Source organism: Poecilia formosa, unplaced genomic scaffold (genome assembly GCF_000485575.1).
Source record: "Poecilia formosa unplaced genomic scaffold, Poecilia_formosa-5.1.2 Scaffold1, whole genome shotgun sequence".
Classification (NCBI taxonomy): Eukaryota; Metazoa; Chordata; class Actinopteri; order Cyprinodontiformes; family Poeciliidae; genus Poecilia; species Poecilia formosa.
This window is the reverse complement of record NW_006799940.1, coordinates 6,200,864-6,218,134: the sequence shown is the minus strand read 5'-3', so window position 1 is coordinate 6,218,134 and position 17,271 is coordinate 6,200,864. Positions and strand designations below refer to the sequence as shown.

General features: G+C 37.6%; 1 protein-coding gene across 1 annotated transcript in view; it reads right to left on the bottom strand.

The window, feature by feature from the left end:
* The window catches only part of utrn (utrophin), a 168,055-nt gene that overhangs the window by 15,638 nt on the left and 135,146 nt on the right, over positions 1–17,271 (bottom strand). Inside the window, exons 68-72 of the mRNA XM_016662912.1 lie at positions 16,902–17,013; positions 11,848–11,984; positions 7,936–7,974; positions 7,358–7,423; positions 5,234–5,299 (exon numbers count right to left, since the gene is read on the bottom strand). Of these exons, the coding sequence (XP_016518398.1) occupies positions 5,234–5,299; positions 7,358–7,423; positions 7,936–7,974; positions 11,848–11,984; positions 16,902–17,013 (420 nt within the window). The remainder of the gene's footprint in view (positions 1–5,233; positions 5,300–7,357; positions 7,424–7,935; positions 7,975–11,847; positions 11,985–16,901; positions 17,014–17,271) is intronic.

Sequence of the window (17,271 nt, the reverse complement as noted above, 5' to 3'; positions counted from 1 at the left end):
CACGTCTGTTTAAGCTATTTTTCTGCTGTTGAGTCCAAGAAATGCATAATAAATATCAATGCATTTTAAAATATGATTTGATATAATTATTACTTCATTTTAATTGGACAGCTGGACTGCTTAAGCAGCTATTTCAATAATAGCAAGGTTTTATTTTAGGAAAAGTATTTGTATTTAGAAGGATCTGACAAAAAAAGACCAACATTTTTTATTGATATTACAATTAATACAGTAGATATTTTTAGTCTACATTGCCCAAACCCTGTTATACTCAGCTTATCTTTAGCAAACTCAACATTTAGTAAACTGCTTTTTAACGGCTCCCACAGCGTCAATAAATACCAATCGATTTTTTAAAATTTGATAATTAAGATCTCTGAGTGTTTGGAAGATTTTTTTGTTTGTTTGTTTTACATTTTCTGTCTTTTTAGGGTATCTAACCTCCACAATGTTTCATAAAATTCTTTATGGGATTTTAAAATTCCACAAAAATGACATAAATAAATAAAACTGAGATCGCAAGTTGAATTCCACTCGGCTCCTGCTGCAACAGACAGAAATACAAACACACACACACTCTTCCCTCTGGAATATTCCTATGCTGTGACAGGACAAACTGGTATGATGAGAAAAGGCTCCAGTTGAGAAACCTAAAATATGGCAGTAATGCCATATTCTGGGGACGAGGGATGGGGGTCCTGCACATACTGAGAGGCTAATTATGCATGTTTCTAGGGCCTTGCAGGCGAATCTGGAGGCAGACAGGAGGGGGATCATTACCAGTGAAAATGGGAACTATGGGGGGTAGAACTCCCTGCTATGAGATCCTGGGAGGAAGAGGAGAGGCCCGGGGTAGAGGCAGAACAAAACCGAAATGGTAGAGCAGAGGAATTAAATGTAAATAATAGCTGCGGTAGATTGTGAATTTGAGTGTTAGTCCTGTTGAGGTTGAGTGCCTGCAGAGACTTTTTACTCAACAATAGACTCACATATCACAAAGCAAGCAGCCCCTCTTGGGCTGAATGCAGCTGATGTATGAGCTTCATAAGCTAAGCCCAAGAGAGAACGAGTGAGATATAAAGACATGGAGGAAGGAAAAAAAAAGAAAGACATTTATTAAGATGATGAAATAAACTTGATGAGATATGTTAAAACTTTTTTTCTTCATGTTTGATTCTAAATGGAGAGCCATATGCAAAATACTTAAAAGCCATATTCAGTCTGAGTACCCAAAGGGTAAACCTGAGTAGAATGCAATCAACAATAATGAAGGTTCATTGAAGAGAAAGACAGATGGCAGAGTGAGATTAAAGCTGGCTTCAAAAGCCAATGTTTGGAGAAATTAAATAAAGAAGAACAAGAACAAAGAGCAACATACAAAAGAAGAAAAAAAGAATCAGGTTGACGATTGTAAGATAGAATTAACCATAGCAATAATCTTTAGGTCACAGAAAATACTAATTTACTAATTATGAATTCTCTTTTAGATAAAAAAGGCAATGCAAAACAAAAACAACACACTCGCTGAACCCAAACACACTCACCAGCCAATTATTGATATCACTGTAAAACCGTCAGCGAGTCCAGGACAGTGTTTGCAGGATTTGAACAATCAGAAAATGAGCCAGAACTCAAACATCCATGTAATTGGCAAACGCAATCATCCCTGTAAAAACCGCGCAGATTTCCATAAACAGAAATCCTGCTACCTCCAGCGGTCCCGTCAAGCGTGGGCATAATTTCTGCGGCACGTGTGACCTCACCAACCGACAGACAGCGATCATGCAAATGCACCATCAAACCTGAGTTGGATCAGCTTTTGAAACCTAAGTTTGTATGTACAAAAGTACATACAAACTAAGAAAGGGGAGCTGAAAGGGAACCATTTCCAACATCTTTTACAGCCATCAGAAGAGCAGGGGTCATCTTTAACTACACAAGAAACACTTAACATCCCCGCATGTAGTAAAAAAAAAAAAAAAAATCTTTTAAAGAACATATAAAATAAAATCTTCTGCAAAGATCCATTTGCCACTTATTTGACAGACTTTTGATTGCACTTGTTAAATTTAAAGAGACTAAAGCTATAAAACATACTCGATGATAAATCTTTGTATTAAAAGAAGAGATAAAAGCCTTTCAAACAGATGTAGTATGAAATACTCCATATTTTACAGACAAGCGTTGCCTGTAGGAACCTGCTGATGCCTTGTGGAGCAGGGATTCAGACTAAATGTTTCTGCTACCCAATTATCAGAAAACTACATATGAACAGCAAAGTTCTGACTGCAAAATGATACAGCTCTTGATATAATAATTGCCATGCCTGGTAAAGAGGTTTTCAAAGGCCTTTCAGATAGATTGTTGTTATGGAAACGTCAAGATGCCAATCTTTGCCTCTGCTCTCTCCTCTGTTAGATGGCAAAATAAACTGAAGTCCTCCCTTATTAGTCATGAGCCAGTTTTAGGTTTTCTTTTTACTTTTTTAATTATTGCCCCGCCTGCAGATACTGACTGAGGTGAGTAGCTGTTATCTTATAATTATTTCCTGACTTGTGAAGATCAGGAATTTTCCGTAGGAAGATTTTATATTTTAACTCCAGGGAAATAGAGGGTCACAGATTACTAATTAACATTTTTAAGATACTCTGATCACTTAAAAAAAAAAAAACATTAATTGAAAAACATTTAATAAAAAACAGTGGTAAATTTGTTCAAAATTCAGGTATTTAAACCTGAATGAATGTACTCAACATGTTACATTTTCAAACGTAGTTCAGATTGAGATTATGCTACTGCAACAATGCATTTATTTAAAGTCTTCACTCATTTTTATGAGGCAATAACTACTATATTTCTCCTTCCTGATCTGACATGCACATCTTTGTAGTAACTAACATTAATCCTTCACAAGAGACACTTTAAGCATCTTAAAGCAGCTTTTTAAATTTGCAATGCAAGGCAATATTTTTATAAGCAACAACAGCAGCATCAATGACTCATATACTAATATTGACATTAGTGGCCTTGATAAAATACTTGTAATACTTCCAACCATATTCAGAAGCTTTTTGGATGAGAGGTGAACCAAGAGAGGAAGTCCAGTTGCCAGTGAACAACAACAAGGTGATAAACAAATATTGCTGGTATTTTTACTCACTCAGCCCCTTTGACTGTCAACTCTGGCTTCTTAATGTCTCAGATTAATCTAATGTTGAATCATCTTCATAGCCTTACAGGGCTTGCATCAAAAATATGTTAAAGCCAGCATAATAAATAAGTGGAACAAAAGTGCTTTACCATTTTAGTGTTCAAATCTAGGAATAATTGTGCTTTTTTTTTTAATTTTTTTGCACATCTCTAAGAGTCAATAGGAGAACAAACCCACATCCATAATGGTGTATTAAATACACTTTCTTACTGCCATTACCCTTCATCAACCCTTCATCTTCCTCACCTCATTAATGCTCTACTGTGTTCTGTCGTTTGTCACTTTTTCTTTTTAAGAGACGGGATTGTTAATGGCTCCGGCTTCTGGAAATGCCACACTACACAGCACAAAAGGGAGCAGTGGTAATGTGTCTGTGCCACATTACCAAACTTACAAAACAAGAATATAAATCCCTCTCAGTTTCCATTGACACCTGCACACAGAAAATGTTCCTTGCTTTTCTCTCTCTGCCCATCGATCCACCGAAGAACAATGAGTGGACAGCTATTAGAAGTCTTCAGAGCATTTTCTATTGCAAAGAAACTATTCCCTCTGGGATGTGATCCACATGATGCATCAGCAAGGGATGCAATCTAGAAAACAATAAAGCCAAATGTTTCATTTTATCCTTACAGAGGATCTCATAGGTATCAAACATTTCCCCAAAGTGCCTTTCTGGAGATTTTCTGGAAATATTTCCTCTTTTAAACAATTTCCTTTGTAGAAATCCCACTTCGATTCACTGTCTTTTAACATAACGATGTAACACTTGCAGCTCTCCAGATGAACACTTCTGTGAGTTTGATGTAAGCTTTTAGCTACATAAAACTGCCTTCTCACATGGATTAAAAAAAAGGATTAAATCCATTCAAAACCAAATAACCCAAAATAAGAGTTTCACTATTAACGCAGGACAATCTACAAAAATGTTTGCATGCGAGCCAATTTCCACAAACATGTTTACATCAATAATTAGGAACTCAGAGTGCTTGAACATTACTTATATAAAAAAAAGGAAAAAAAAAATATATGTATTTTGCTATAACTACACATGCATATTTGGGAAACTAGATTTCAAGAGATATAATTTTAAATATGTATTTGAATTTGACTGCTAAAACTTTAATAAAACACAGATGTTTAATTATTAGTTCTATGGATTTGTAAAGCTTTTACCCTGTTTTATTTGCACTGATAAACCCATCGCTGTCTCTTTTGATGAACACATTTAGCGTTGATGACTTAAAAGAAAATCATGTAATAGTGACAATATTGGCAAATATTCAAATGATATAAGATAAAAACGTGAGTATTTTGGGTGGTAGGACTAAAATCTTTGAAGAATACAACAAATCTTGACAGTTTCCAACAACATAAGATAATTATCATGCTTCCAAAATATGTCATCTCATAACATTGTTATTTTTTATGAGATACATTTGCTTAAAAAGTCTGAACATTGGCATGGTGTATTGCGGTATTTAGCATACTTCTTACACTATAACATAGCATTTCCAATCTGAAAGCGTTATAACTAATTTCCTTCCTCATACACTCGGTGCTCAGCCCTGCATGCAGAGCTGACAGTGGAGACAACGCGACTTAATCGTGCCGTTTTTGTGGCTAAACCATGAGTCTTCAAGCTCTTCAAATATGTCCAAGTGATTTCCCATTTTTAAGAAGTTAATTTAATGCCTCCACTGACTGTCATTCAGGAATGCACATGGTAATTTTTCATAATAGAAAACATCACTGATGTTTTGCATTAAAGTAGAGGGTACCAAGTACAATTTTTAGCATCCATTTGAAAGTCAAACTAAAATTGTGTTGCAGGCTAAACACAATTAATTTAAAATCAATGAAAGCTCTGACTGAATTATGTATGAGCTGCAATTTGGACAAAAAGACAAAAAAAAAAAAAGAAACTATAACACCCCAATGTACAGTTAGTGGAAATTAGGTTTTGTAGAAAAAAGTCCAACAGTGAAATTAGTTGAAAATGACTCATGCAAGATGACTTACATGCTTCCTGTAGCTGAGCTGCTGTCCGTGGGCAGAGAGCCATTGGAGCGCTCCATCTGAGCCAACCTGAGGAAAAAGAAAAAACCCAAACCACAGTTAAAAACCAAAGCATTCAAAGGCTGTTAGCACATCATTAAAATACAGAACATCACTGCTGACAAACGAGGACATCAAGACCTCAGTGGGACACCGGTTAAAATGTAAAACGTGCAGTCGAGTCAGCGGGAACACAAACCGACAAAGAAATATAAAAAGATTATCTCAGCTTGTGCATGCACATTATATGTGTATGGTTCCATGTATGGAGTCACAAACAGTGAGCAGCATGTATGGATGATTATGCATGGCAGAGATGTGGCTGTGGGGAGGGAAGATGGATTTGGTAAAAACATTTATGTTTTCATCATCGTAAATCCACTCAAAAGCAGTTATGCTAATGAAGTCAATTCACGGAGCTTGCATGCAACAGAACTCCACAAAACAGAGAGATCAGGGGTAAAGTAATTCATGTATTATCCTTAGTGATTAAAATAAACTGTGAAAGAATATGTATAGGAGGGATAAATCTCAGATCTTACCAGTGTGTTCAAGCTAGCGTAGCAGTGTAACAGCAGTGACTATATGTCATTTGAATTTATCATTCCCAGGGCTCAAATGTGTCTTTGTTAATGGCAGTTCAGCCAACGAAGGTTAATGGTGTGTAGCCAATTAAAGGTTTCAGACCAGATAAAGCACTGCTGCATCAGATGACTCTTCATGATTAAAGTTCTGCCTGTAAGAGTTTTATTTTAACACAAATAATCCTTGTCCGCTTCAGGGGTTAACAGATTTGGACGGATAAGAAACTCATCTAACTTATCTGAGGGGTCATGGTTTACCGATTTAAGTATTCAATATGTTTAGCTTACAGATAACACAGTGTCCAGGAAGCTGAACATTAGTTTGGCTACGACGCTAATAGTGACACAGTGCGTGCGCGCGTGTGTGTGTGTGTGTGTGTGTGCGAGCTTCTTTGAAGCTGGCATCTGAAGGCTGCTCTGATCACAGCAGACAAAACTGAACGACACGGATTAAGTTGGAGGTCGGCAAACGACAGATTTTGGAAATTATTTGACATTTGAAAAGATGCAAACAAAAGGAGACGAAAGGAACGTTGATGTCCGTTTGGATAAATCATGAAGACGCCAACAAAAAAATTCCACCAGAATGTATTTTTCAGTGTAACCAAGATTAATTCATATAATTTATCAAATCATACTGTGTTTTATATTATAAACATCTTTAAAAATGCACAACAGTCCACATGTTTATAGTAACTACAGTGCTGGGAAACATTTGATTTCTGGACTACACAACATATTTTCCCACCAACAGATACTTGAGCTGTGAATCTCTACAGCTGCCTACAGTTATCAGGAGTCTTTTGGCTGAATTTTATGTATGCTTTCCTTGCCCAGTCTGTGAGTTCAGGTGATAATTAGGCATGGAAACTTTTTCATGTCTGCCTTTAGTCAATATCCATATCCTAATTTATAGAGATTGTATTTAAACTACAGACTGAATGCCAGTGCAACCAGAAAGGGAACACGTATCTTTCATAGATAACTGAGGAGAACGTCACATCTGAACAGCTTCAGGTGCAACATTAATGGTTATAGGAGCGGGTGGATGCAAAGATTTGAGCAGCTTTTCAAAAATTGCAAGAAATAGAAGAAAAAAAAACAAAAACTTAATTTCCAAAAGAGAAAAAATTAAATATGAATGCCTTCAATATTTCAGTGAGGATGATTCATAAAGCTTAGGATTTCACATCTTTTCCCTCTTCCTAACGATGACTGCCACTGCCCTAACAACTTATTTAAAGACCAAAACCTTTTTTTCTTGAGTTTGAAATTCTTTTGATGTGTCAAGCAGTCCCCGTTTTCTTCTCTTGTGCCTTAAAGTTGTGCAAAAACCTCGACGCTGTTCCTTCCCAATATATTCAGAATGTTTCATCTCTAAATTTGAGCCATTCGGTGATCATCTATTGGCCTTTTCCACAGCATTACGAATCGTGTGAGTATTTGCATGGCCCCCTGTGTCACTGGAATTGATGAGATGTTGACAGGAGATTGCAGAGCGTACCTGCTGGCATACTGCTCTATCCTGGAGTGGGTGTCGTCGTGAGAGAGCTGAGGTGTCTGGGACAGCCTGGAAAATGAATGGAGTAATGGAGATGGATGAGATTCGGCACGCTCACACGGCCTCGTTAAAACAGAAAATCACGAGCACATGCACACACACTCGTTCACGCACTCACAACCTAATGGCCCCACACAGCTTCACCTAGAAACAAATCAGATGATCCTACAGAGAGAGAAATATGAGAGCGGGATGATCTACGGAGCGTTTGGATGCTTTTTGACAGGCTCGCGGGGATGAGACACTGTATTCTAGGTGGTAGCTTTAACGAGAAGAGGAAGGTGAGAAAACGACAAGTTTTTTTTTTCGTCCCCCTGTTTTCGGTCGGATGTTCAACCAGCGGATCAGGCAGAAAAAGCAGGCGGTCAAGCAACATGCAGTCAAAACTTAGGTGATGCGAGGATTTCGGTGGTGGTGGGAGATGAGGTGCTGAGTGAGGAGTGAAAGGAGCAAAGGGAGGTGTTGTTTTAAAGGCATTCCAGTCTGGAGACGGGGTGTAGTTACTGGTGGCTCATACTCACTCATACTGCTCCGGACACATGCTGATGAGAGTGACGGGACTGTAAGAGAAACCGAGGGAATGAGGGAGAGGGAGTAAAGGCACCACAAAACAGTTTTAGGGTCAAAATCACTCAGTTTGTCTGAGAAAGAAAACACAGCAGATGGAGGAAGAAGAGAAAGAGGAGGGGGGGGGGGAAACAACACCTCTCAATATGCGTGCATCCAGTTGCTGAGCAGCTGGGGCTCAGCATATGGGGAAGAGGTGTTATGCAATCAAGAATATATGTACACACCGCAAAAAAACACTTCAAACTCTTTCATATGAGAAAAGATGTCAATAAAAAACATTTGAATTTTTTTGCACATTTGCAATAATGTGCAAAAATCCAGGAAAACAACAACATCTCCATTTCAAAACTCGGGTGAGAATCGAGAGGCCACAAGGTGTAAGACGGCTCTTTTTCATCTGAGAACGAGTGTCTATTACTTAAAAATCTAAATGATCAATGGATTGAACAAGAACATCATCTAAGAATTAGTCGATGTAAAAAGCCCTACATTTGTCTAGAAATTTAGATTATTAGCTTTGAGATCATGAAATAAAATGTAATGTCTGGAAACTCAACTTTTTTCCAAACTCAATTTTATACTTAAAAACGTTGAAAAATCACAAAACAAAATGCCATATTTCTCCAGGCTGCATTCAGGTGTGTTCCAACAAACATTGTAATAATCATCAAAAATATAAGTCAATAAACATATAAACTACATTTAATAAAGCAGTTGAGAAAATAACGTAAAAAAAGTCGTGTTGCAATAGTTTATACATCACGCTGTCAACTTGGCATAAGCTCAAGATGTTCTTTACATTTCCTCAAAGGCAAAACAGGAAAAAACAGGAAACAACCTGCCTTCACACATTCACCTTTCCAGTCTCTCATAATTTCTTCTACTTTAATATAGGGATATAAACTCAGAAGATTTAAAAAAAAAAATTCAATAAAACATGTTTTGCTCTCCCAGAGGAAGCCAACTGGTGGTTTATTTTATTTTTAGTGTTTTTCCCACTACAGGAGCACAAGCAGTGCTCAGTGAAAATGAGCAGCGATTTGTTTATTTACAAGTTGAATTGAGGATAGCAGAAGATATCAGAGCAGAAAGCAGAGAAATGGAAGCGAGGAAAAGAGTGAGATTGGAAGAAGGCAGCTTCTGCTCTGAAAGAACAGAAACTCGGTGTGCTCACGTTGTCTTTTAAGACGAGGACCTCAAGTTGGCCTTTTGAAAGTATGAGCACTTTGACAGGAACAATTTGCTTTCACTTAAAGTTGCCTGAAATGCTTTATGTGGCATCTTTCTTCACTTTTACATGGAAGAAAAGGGTCACAATGAAGGCAGGAGTTTTGAATCTGCTAACCATCTGGACAGAACAGGTTTACAGCCAAACAGATGAATGAATATAATCAGAAAGAGGGACACCAAGATTTTTATTCAAGATCAAAAATGCTTTGTTTAGTAAGAAACTTTAAGTCAACATTTTAAAGAGGGGTGTGTGGATAATAACTCCAACGCCTTGGCAGCACTTGGGAAGCTCTTTGGTTGTCGTTTTCCTCCTGCTACTCTTGAAAAAAAAAAAAAAAGAAATGCTGACTGGGAAAAAGCAAAAAAAAAACTACTAAAAGAGCCCATGTCTTTTTTCATCACCTTATGTATTTGTCATATCTGCACAGCATGTGCTTTCCTGTTTTGTCTCAGGGTTTTCTTTTTTCCTTCAAGGTGAATGCCCTGAACAGCTTCTAAAAATCAATTTGGTCCATCATGCTGTGGTAGTCATTTTGTCACCGTTAGCACAGGGTTTTTTTTTTTCTGCGTTTCCTCTCCCTCATTTTTGTCAGCAGTAAAAAAAAAAAAAAAAAACACATGTGCATGCTGACACCTCAACCTGTCGGATTCAGAGAGACAGCTAGAGGGCTGGAACGAAAATCCAGCAAATATATGAACCAGTCGCTTACTGACAGATGCATCTTTAAATGAATTCCTCTTAAGAGGAAACTGAAAGCAATGGAAGCAAATAACAGCAAATATAATGAGAGAATTTAAATGTAATATCCCTACTTATTATTTTTGCTGAGTTTGCTAGTGCTAACTTATTGAAAGCAACAAATTCTGGAAGTAAAAAAAAAAAAGGAAATTAAATTCAGATAACCTGGGAAGATGAATAACAAAATATCCACTAACCTGAATATCAAACAGAGCGTCTGTTGTGAGATAGATTACTAATCTGCTAAATGTTCTCATGGGGTTTTTAAATGTTTATGTACTTTCAAGCAAATTTAAGAATAAAATTTAGTGTTTAACTCAAGCTATGTTTTAGAAATTATCAAACAGATTTTAAAATTAAATATGAAACAAAATAACTACTTTCTGTGCAGCAGTAGTGCAACTCTTGAGAACATTAATACTTTCAACCAGCATCTTATAAATTAATCTCCAAACCCATCAACGTCTTTGCAAAAGTCTGAATCATGTCACGAAGGGCGAACAGTAAAAACGTAAAAAAACAACAACAAACAAACAAAACAAAAAAACAGCTTGGTTCTTTCAAATTATCAAATATAGCTGTGACAAATCCAAAATCCCATCTGGTGCGACATGAAGCAAAAAAACAGTAGAGAGGTTTGGGTAGGTGGTGTTTTGCTCTCTCTCGGGAAGAAAAACAGAGTGGGTGGAATAAAAAACAGAGAAAGTAAAGAAGAGAGAGGCTAGGAGTTTTAGGGAGGGTAATTATTCAAAACCTAATCTTGTTTTCTCTTCTGACTCTACATCAACACAAACATTTGAAAATTATTGTAACTCTTGTCACAATACAAAGAATATAGACAAATATAGAGTTTAGAGTAACTGAAACTACCAAGCCTGTTTTTATTGAAACAATCTAGTTTACAGTAAAGGACTACGATTTCAAAAGTAGGATTACAAACAGTGAGGTTATTTCCTTTTCAGACAGTCTAAATATAAGATTACTGTGTTCACAGTCTTGATAGTGTAGTGTTCACTTGAGACCAAATGTAGTGAAAGAAACCGTAAAATGATCAATAACTCCACTCTCCACTCCCTTCTGCTGCTTTTTTTTTTTTAAAAAAAGATCCCTTTCAAAAATATGTTTTCCCCTTTAAGGACATTTATCAAGGAGAAAGCTCTGCAGGAGTCATTTCTCAGCGCTGAGGGTTAGGAAGTGAACAGAGTAAGGTGGGAGGTGGAGGAGGACGGCGAATAAGGACGGCAAGTGCAATCCATCTAAGTGGTAACTGTGGGCAACTTTAAGTTATGAGACCGCTTTTGTACATCTACATGCGAGTCATCCTGGGAGCCGAGGTGCAGCTGCAACAACGTGTTGCAAAACTAACAAAGGAACAGCGAGAAATAAACAGGAGGAGGAAACGCATAATGGCTTTTTCCACAATGACACTGACCGACGGAAGAGACAAACCATCCGAGTTTGGTAGCAAAGATGGATAAAATGAGATGTGGAGTCTGGGCATTTGCCTAATATGGCTCAAGTTAAACAGTTTTCCAGAAGGATTTACAAAACCTGGCGGAGCGGAAAAGAAATAAAACTACCAATATTGTGGTGGATGCAGCAGAAAAATTATCTACTTCAGAACCATATATCCACAACACAACACTGTTTGTTTGTTCTTTGGACCTGCTACTTCTGGAGGGTTTTGCCTCTTTGACATGGAGTGCATGTTGTTCCATCTTGTCCAACACTGAATTTGTCATGTTTTGATATTATCAGCACATCACAAACATTTTCTAGAGTGAAAGTCTTTATGCAATTATCAGCAGTTGGGTAACAAGCGGAACCTCATCTCTCTATTCACGTCATCTTTAGCAATTTATACCCAGCCAAGCTAAACTGAAACATCACTTACGTCTCCATGTTGTCTCCCTCCAAGACTGTCTGGACTGGCAGGTAACCCAGCCGCGGATGCTTGGCAAAGTACTTTTTCGATCGGAATTTGTTCTTCAGCACTTTGGTGAAATCTCTCATGTCCTCGCCTGATGTTGTCTGTAACAGGGAATAAACAATGCAGAGCGTTTCTTGTATGGATGAAGCATTTCCACAGTCTCTCATGAACATGTAATCAAGATCAGCATTTCTGTGGAACTAAATTAGTCCGTTAATTAGACAACAAGCAAAGGTGTTTCTCCTGCAGAAGCAATTACAGCCACGCAAGCAAACAACAAATTAGCACAACAGTCTGACCAGAGGGAGAGTAAAATCCCTTTCTAAGGGATTTATACAAACACACAGACATTCACACACATCCAGGCCCAAAAAAGAAAAACACAGCTTCAACAGATGACGGATATGTGTAACAGGCTTGTTAAAGCTCACATGGCTTACAGGCTAATCCACACAACTTAAGATGGTAGCTTGAACAAATCACCAGCACGTACAGAGCAGCAGCACGAAAAAAAGCCAGAGCTTCATTAAATCTCTCCTGTGACTTTGCCAACATGCCATCTTAGATATTGGAAGCCTAATAAGCCCATATTCCTATCAACTTATACACTGCCCAGCTAAAGTCTTCACACGCCTTGAACATTTTCACGATTTGTCACATAACAACCACAAACTTCAACATATTTCTCTTGAATTTTATTCATGTAATTGTGAAGTAGAAGGAAAAAGACAAATGTTTTATTTTTATCAAAAAAATCTGAAAAGGAATGAAGTCCTTTTCAACCTCTTTTGCTCTGATACCCCCAATTTAAATCAGTGTAACCAAGTGGTAAATAAAGTCCATTTGTTTGCTTGGTTGCAATTCAAATACAGAGGTTCTGTGAGGACAGAAGCAGCTCATAGGAGCTCTGCAACTCAGGTTGGAGAAACTAGCATGCATACATGTCACAAATCTGGACTTTAAGACAGAATAGCAAGAAGAAAACCATAAATATTTCCATTACCAGTTTGCTATAAGCCACATAAGAGGTGTGTAAGAAGATGCTCCCGCCATAAAAGGCCAACATCAAATTTTTGGTCCATATGGAAAATAATGTGTGCAGGAAAACCAAGACTATCCATCACCGTAAATAAACTACCTCAGTTATAAAAGATTTACATATAATTGAAGAAAACATGTCAAAGACTGCACCAGTCCTGAGACTGAAGAGCAGGACTCTAAACACACAGCCAGAGCTACAAAAACATGATTTACGAAAAATTCAGCCATCCAAAGCTGGCAGAGACGACCCCAACAACGTGCAGATTGTTTAAAAAATAATCAATAAGAGAAAGCTGAAACCAAATGTATAAATGAAAAATGTATTTGCCACCCTCTAAACGTATTGGCCCGAGTAATTTCTTTGTCAAAATATGATTGAGGTTAGAAAAAAAAATCACTTTTGGCAGAAAATGACTAATGCCACCATTTTAGGAAGGTGATGATTTAAGCCCATGCATCCTCATTCACTCCCATTTAGACATTACCTAATACTTTGCCTTTGTCTGTCATAAAAATCCTAATATATTACACTGAGGTTTGTAGTTTTCAATGTCACAAAAAATGGAGAAATTCAAGGACTTTGAATAGTTCTGAAAAGAACTGTAAATGAAAAATGCAGCACAAGAGCTGCAAAGAGAGCCCAGCGGAAATAAATCAACAAGTCACAGTAATATAGTGGGTGTTATAATCCCTAATATGTTCCCCCTGGGAATGTGTTTGTAACACTTCAACAAATATAAATTCTCCAAAATGACAGCAGACATATTAGCTGTAGAATTTGAACTACAACAACACAGCCCCTCAGGAAAGGTAAAAGCTTAAAGTGAGAGACAAAACAAATTAAAAGTAGGACATTTTCTCCAGCACATTTATAAACTAATGAAAGGCAATATAACAGCTACAAAGTAAACAATAAGACAAATATGGAGATAAATGGCATACAGCAGCTGCACAGGATCCAACTAAAGTCAATTTAACAGTCTAAGTTTGTCAGACGGTGTATGACTCAATGAAAACTCGAGAAGCTTAACATGAACAAATGTGATTATATATTATATTGACATTTTTAGGGTAAAATACAGTAAAAATATCACAACTGTTTAATAAAGTTGTGGTGCACTGTGACATTTAAAATGAAGAAGTGAGTTGATTCTGTTTTTGCTCGCTCGCGTAGAAATGACATATTTCAGACCAACGTGTTTTTCCCCAGCCTCCATCACCTGAAGGATCAATAAATCTGGGTCAAGCTTGATGAGCGAGCTTCATGTTCAACTTTCTCAGCTTCTAATCGAAAGCAAACACCTTTCAAGGTTTCTCTGCTTTTGTTCCTACGACCAACCGCGCATCGATCTGTGTGTGTTCGGACGTTATTTCAGCTGCAAAACAGTTCTGTGAAAACGGGCCCTTATATGTTCCACTCTTTATGCGTAGACTTTGTAAAGTACATAAACAAAACGTGCATACTAAAATCTAGAGAGCACAAACCATCTGCTTTTCACTATCTGCCTACATTTGGTTCCATTCATTGCTTTATGATCAACTTTGAAAGCTGATTATGCTGAAAAGCCTTCAGCCAGCCCCCTGCAGTCAAAGCTGTTTCAGAAGATGTAAAGTTGTGGCTGCTTGCTAGCAAGCATATAGAATAAAAATCAGCATTGTTGCCTTTAAGTTCAGATACCCCAATAGTCTGTGATCTTTCTTGATCATTTTTTTTCTCAGACATTGTCCAGCACGCTGCCCCAGATATCGCTTTCCCTCCCAAACGGTCCAGATCTCTGCCGCACAGATGGCACAATGTGCCATCATTTCATTCTTATCAGGAAGGTTCTGCCAAACAAAGTCAATCTTTTACAGCTGCGCCGGTTGTTCAGCGCCACGCTCCGAGAGTCGGTTTGAGATCTGTCCTTGCTCTGCTTCTGACTGTGTAGCTGGTCTCTGCAGATAGTCACAGGGCATTTGCAAAGACATGGCAGAAAATTTGAGAGAAGTCGGGAATACAATTTTCTCCCCCCACCCCCCAAGCAAAGAAACTCTTATCATGTGCAACTGAAAGACAACAATTATTACAATACCCACTCAGAATTTAAGCTACATTGCTGACGAATGCGGAAAAGTGTAGGGTAAATCTTATTTGTTGAATTAAATATTGCATGCATTTTTCCTTCAAACTGAGCTAATAGCTACTAAACTCATGAGCAATAAATTAATCGCATAACTACAAACAGATAACGTAAAAATAATTTGGATAATTTGACACTGTGTAGCAGCTAAATGTAAATAATTTTCCTTTTTCTGCTGTCGGTATGCTTGCCCTTAAAGTCACCATTAATCAAATTTGCAGATTTAAAAGAAAATGTGGAATACTGATGTATTATGAATGGCGACTTCAGTTACTGAAATAATCTGGGTGATTTTGAAAAGCAGTGGCCTGTAAAAGTAATGTATAATTTGAAAATGAGAATAATGTTTTATTTCTAGTTTCTCACACAAACCTTACTCACTTTGCTGCACTGAAGTAAGACAAATAATAATTTAAAAAAAACATCTGGAGGGGAAAGTAAACCAATAGACGATGTTTTCTTTTCATTTTATTTGTGTTAATAAGAAAGTAGATAAATAAATAAAATTCAATGATCTGCTGAGAAGCAGATTCTTTAATATTAAACAATATTTCTCTACTCTGAATGTTTGCTGTAGGGACATGCTGAAGCTATGTGTCAGCTTGTATTAATAACAGGAAGTGACTATGATCTGCTTATGTGGCAGCAAATAAGTATGAAAAAAAAAAAACTAGAAAAAACTAGTAGGAGTTTTAACACACAATTTCCAAGTTTAAACACTGAAGGAAAGTTCTAAATAGCACATCCAAATGGCTCAAGAATAAAGAAAGAAAAAAAAAATAAAATCACAAAATGAAGGTTTTGGTGTGGCAAAGTCAAAAAGTCCAAACTCACATCTGGTTGAGATTCATTCAACTCTCAAATGTGATTGAAATAAAACAAATCTGGAAAGAATAATTGGACAAAATTTGCAAACAATGACAAACATTTAATGAGTCAGTACCTCCAAGGGTGGCACAAGTTGTTACAAGGTTTAGGGGAAGCGTGAGAAAACTGAATAAATCTGTAAGGGGCAAATAGATTAGAATTTTGATTTTTAAAAATAAGCTAAACAATTCTTCATAGGAAAATCCTACAAATTTCTATAGGTATGGATATCCAAATCAAACACTTTTTTTATTGGTCTGTTTAAAAATAATTCAAGATTATTTGTTTCAGGACGAACCACTGTTGGAAATAAAGAATCTAAATTAACGCGAGAGGAGAAACAGGCCAATTGGGCTTTGTTGAGAAAAGAACGCCTTTCTTTTCTACAAGACAATGTCCCAATGCAGAAGCGAGAAGTATAACAAGAAATTGGTTTTCCTGTCTGCACAAAACACTTCCAACACCTTTGGGATGAACAGGAACGCTGACTGTGAGCCAACAGCTTTTGTGTTTTCCCACTATGGCTGAGGCTGTTTTGTGGTTGGAGGAAAACACTTCCAGCCAAGTTCTAAAAACATTTTCGCAGACGTCCCCACTGGAATGAACATTGTTTCAGCCAAAGCAGGAAGCTTTGAGAGGAGTGGACGCTTAATAAAAACTTAAACTAGTCAAAGAAGAAACTTAAATCATGGCGAGGAAATGAGGCAACAGCAAGATATTACAAGAATTACCATTGGATATGGCTAAAATGCAGTGATAGTTCAGGAGTCTCTTCATGTAATAAGGAGGATTAATATTCACTGGTTGAAAGGCTGTGTCTAATTTGACATTAAGATGGGCGAGAAGGTTATCAGACACTAAAAAGTGTGAATTTGACTGGATTCATTTAATGGTTAATTGGAGTGTGTGGGAGAAGGAGATACGACGTAAGCTAGCGAGGAAAGCGTGCAGACACATGTGAGTCAGGCTGCGTGTGTGTTGCTTCCTCACCGGCGTGCAGTATTCAACCATGGGGTAGTTGAGCTTGTGGCCCTTGGCAGTACGCCCAGAAAAGAAGCAGCTCTGACACACGTCGTAGTTGAAGTGCTTCAAACTGCGGTACCTACGCAGAAACGGAGAGAAGTAGGATGGGGGAGGAAAAAAAAAGTGAGGAAAGTTGGGTTAGGACGCACTGTCATGAAATGTCACTTCAACATCCTCTGGGTCTGTTGTTCTGCGAGCGCACAAGTGAGCAGATACTCTTGCCCCACAACACGACTCGTCATCTGGAGAGCTGTCGATCCCCGCTGTCACGCCGTCAACCACATGTTCGTAGACGCACAAAAACTACATGCAGACAGAATGACAGACTGCTGGATTT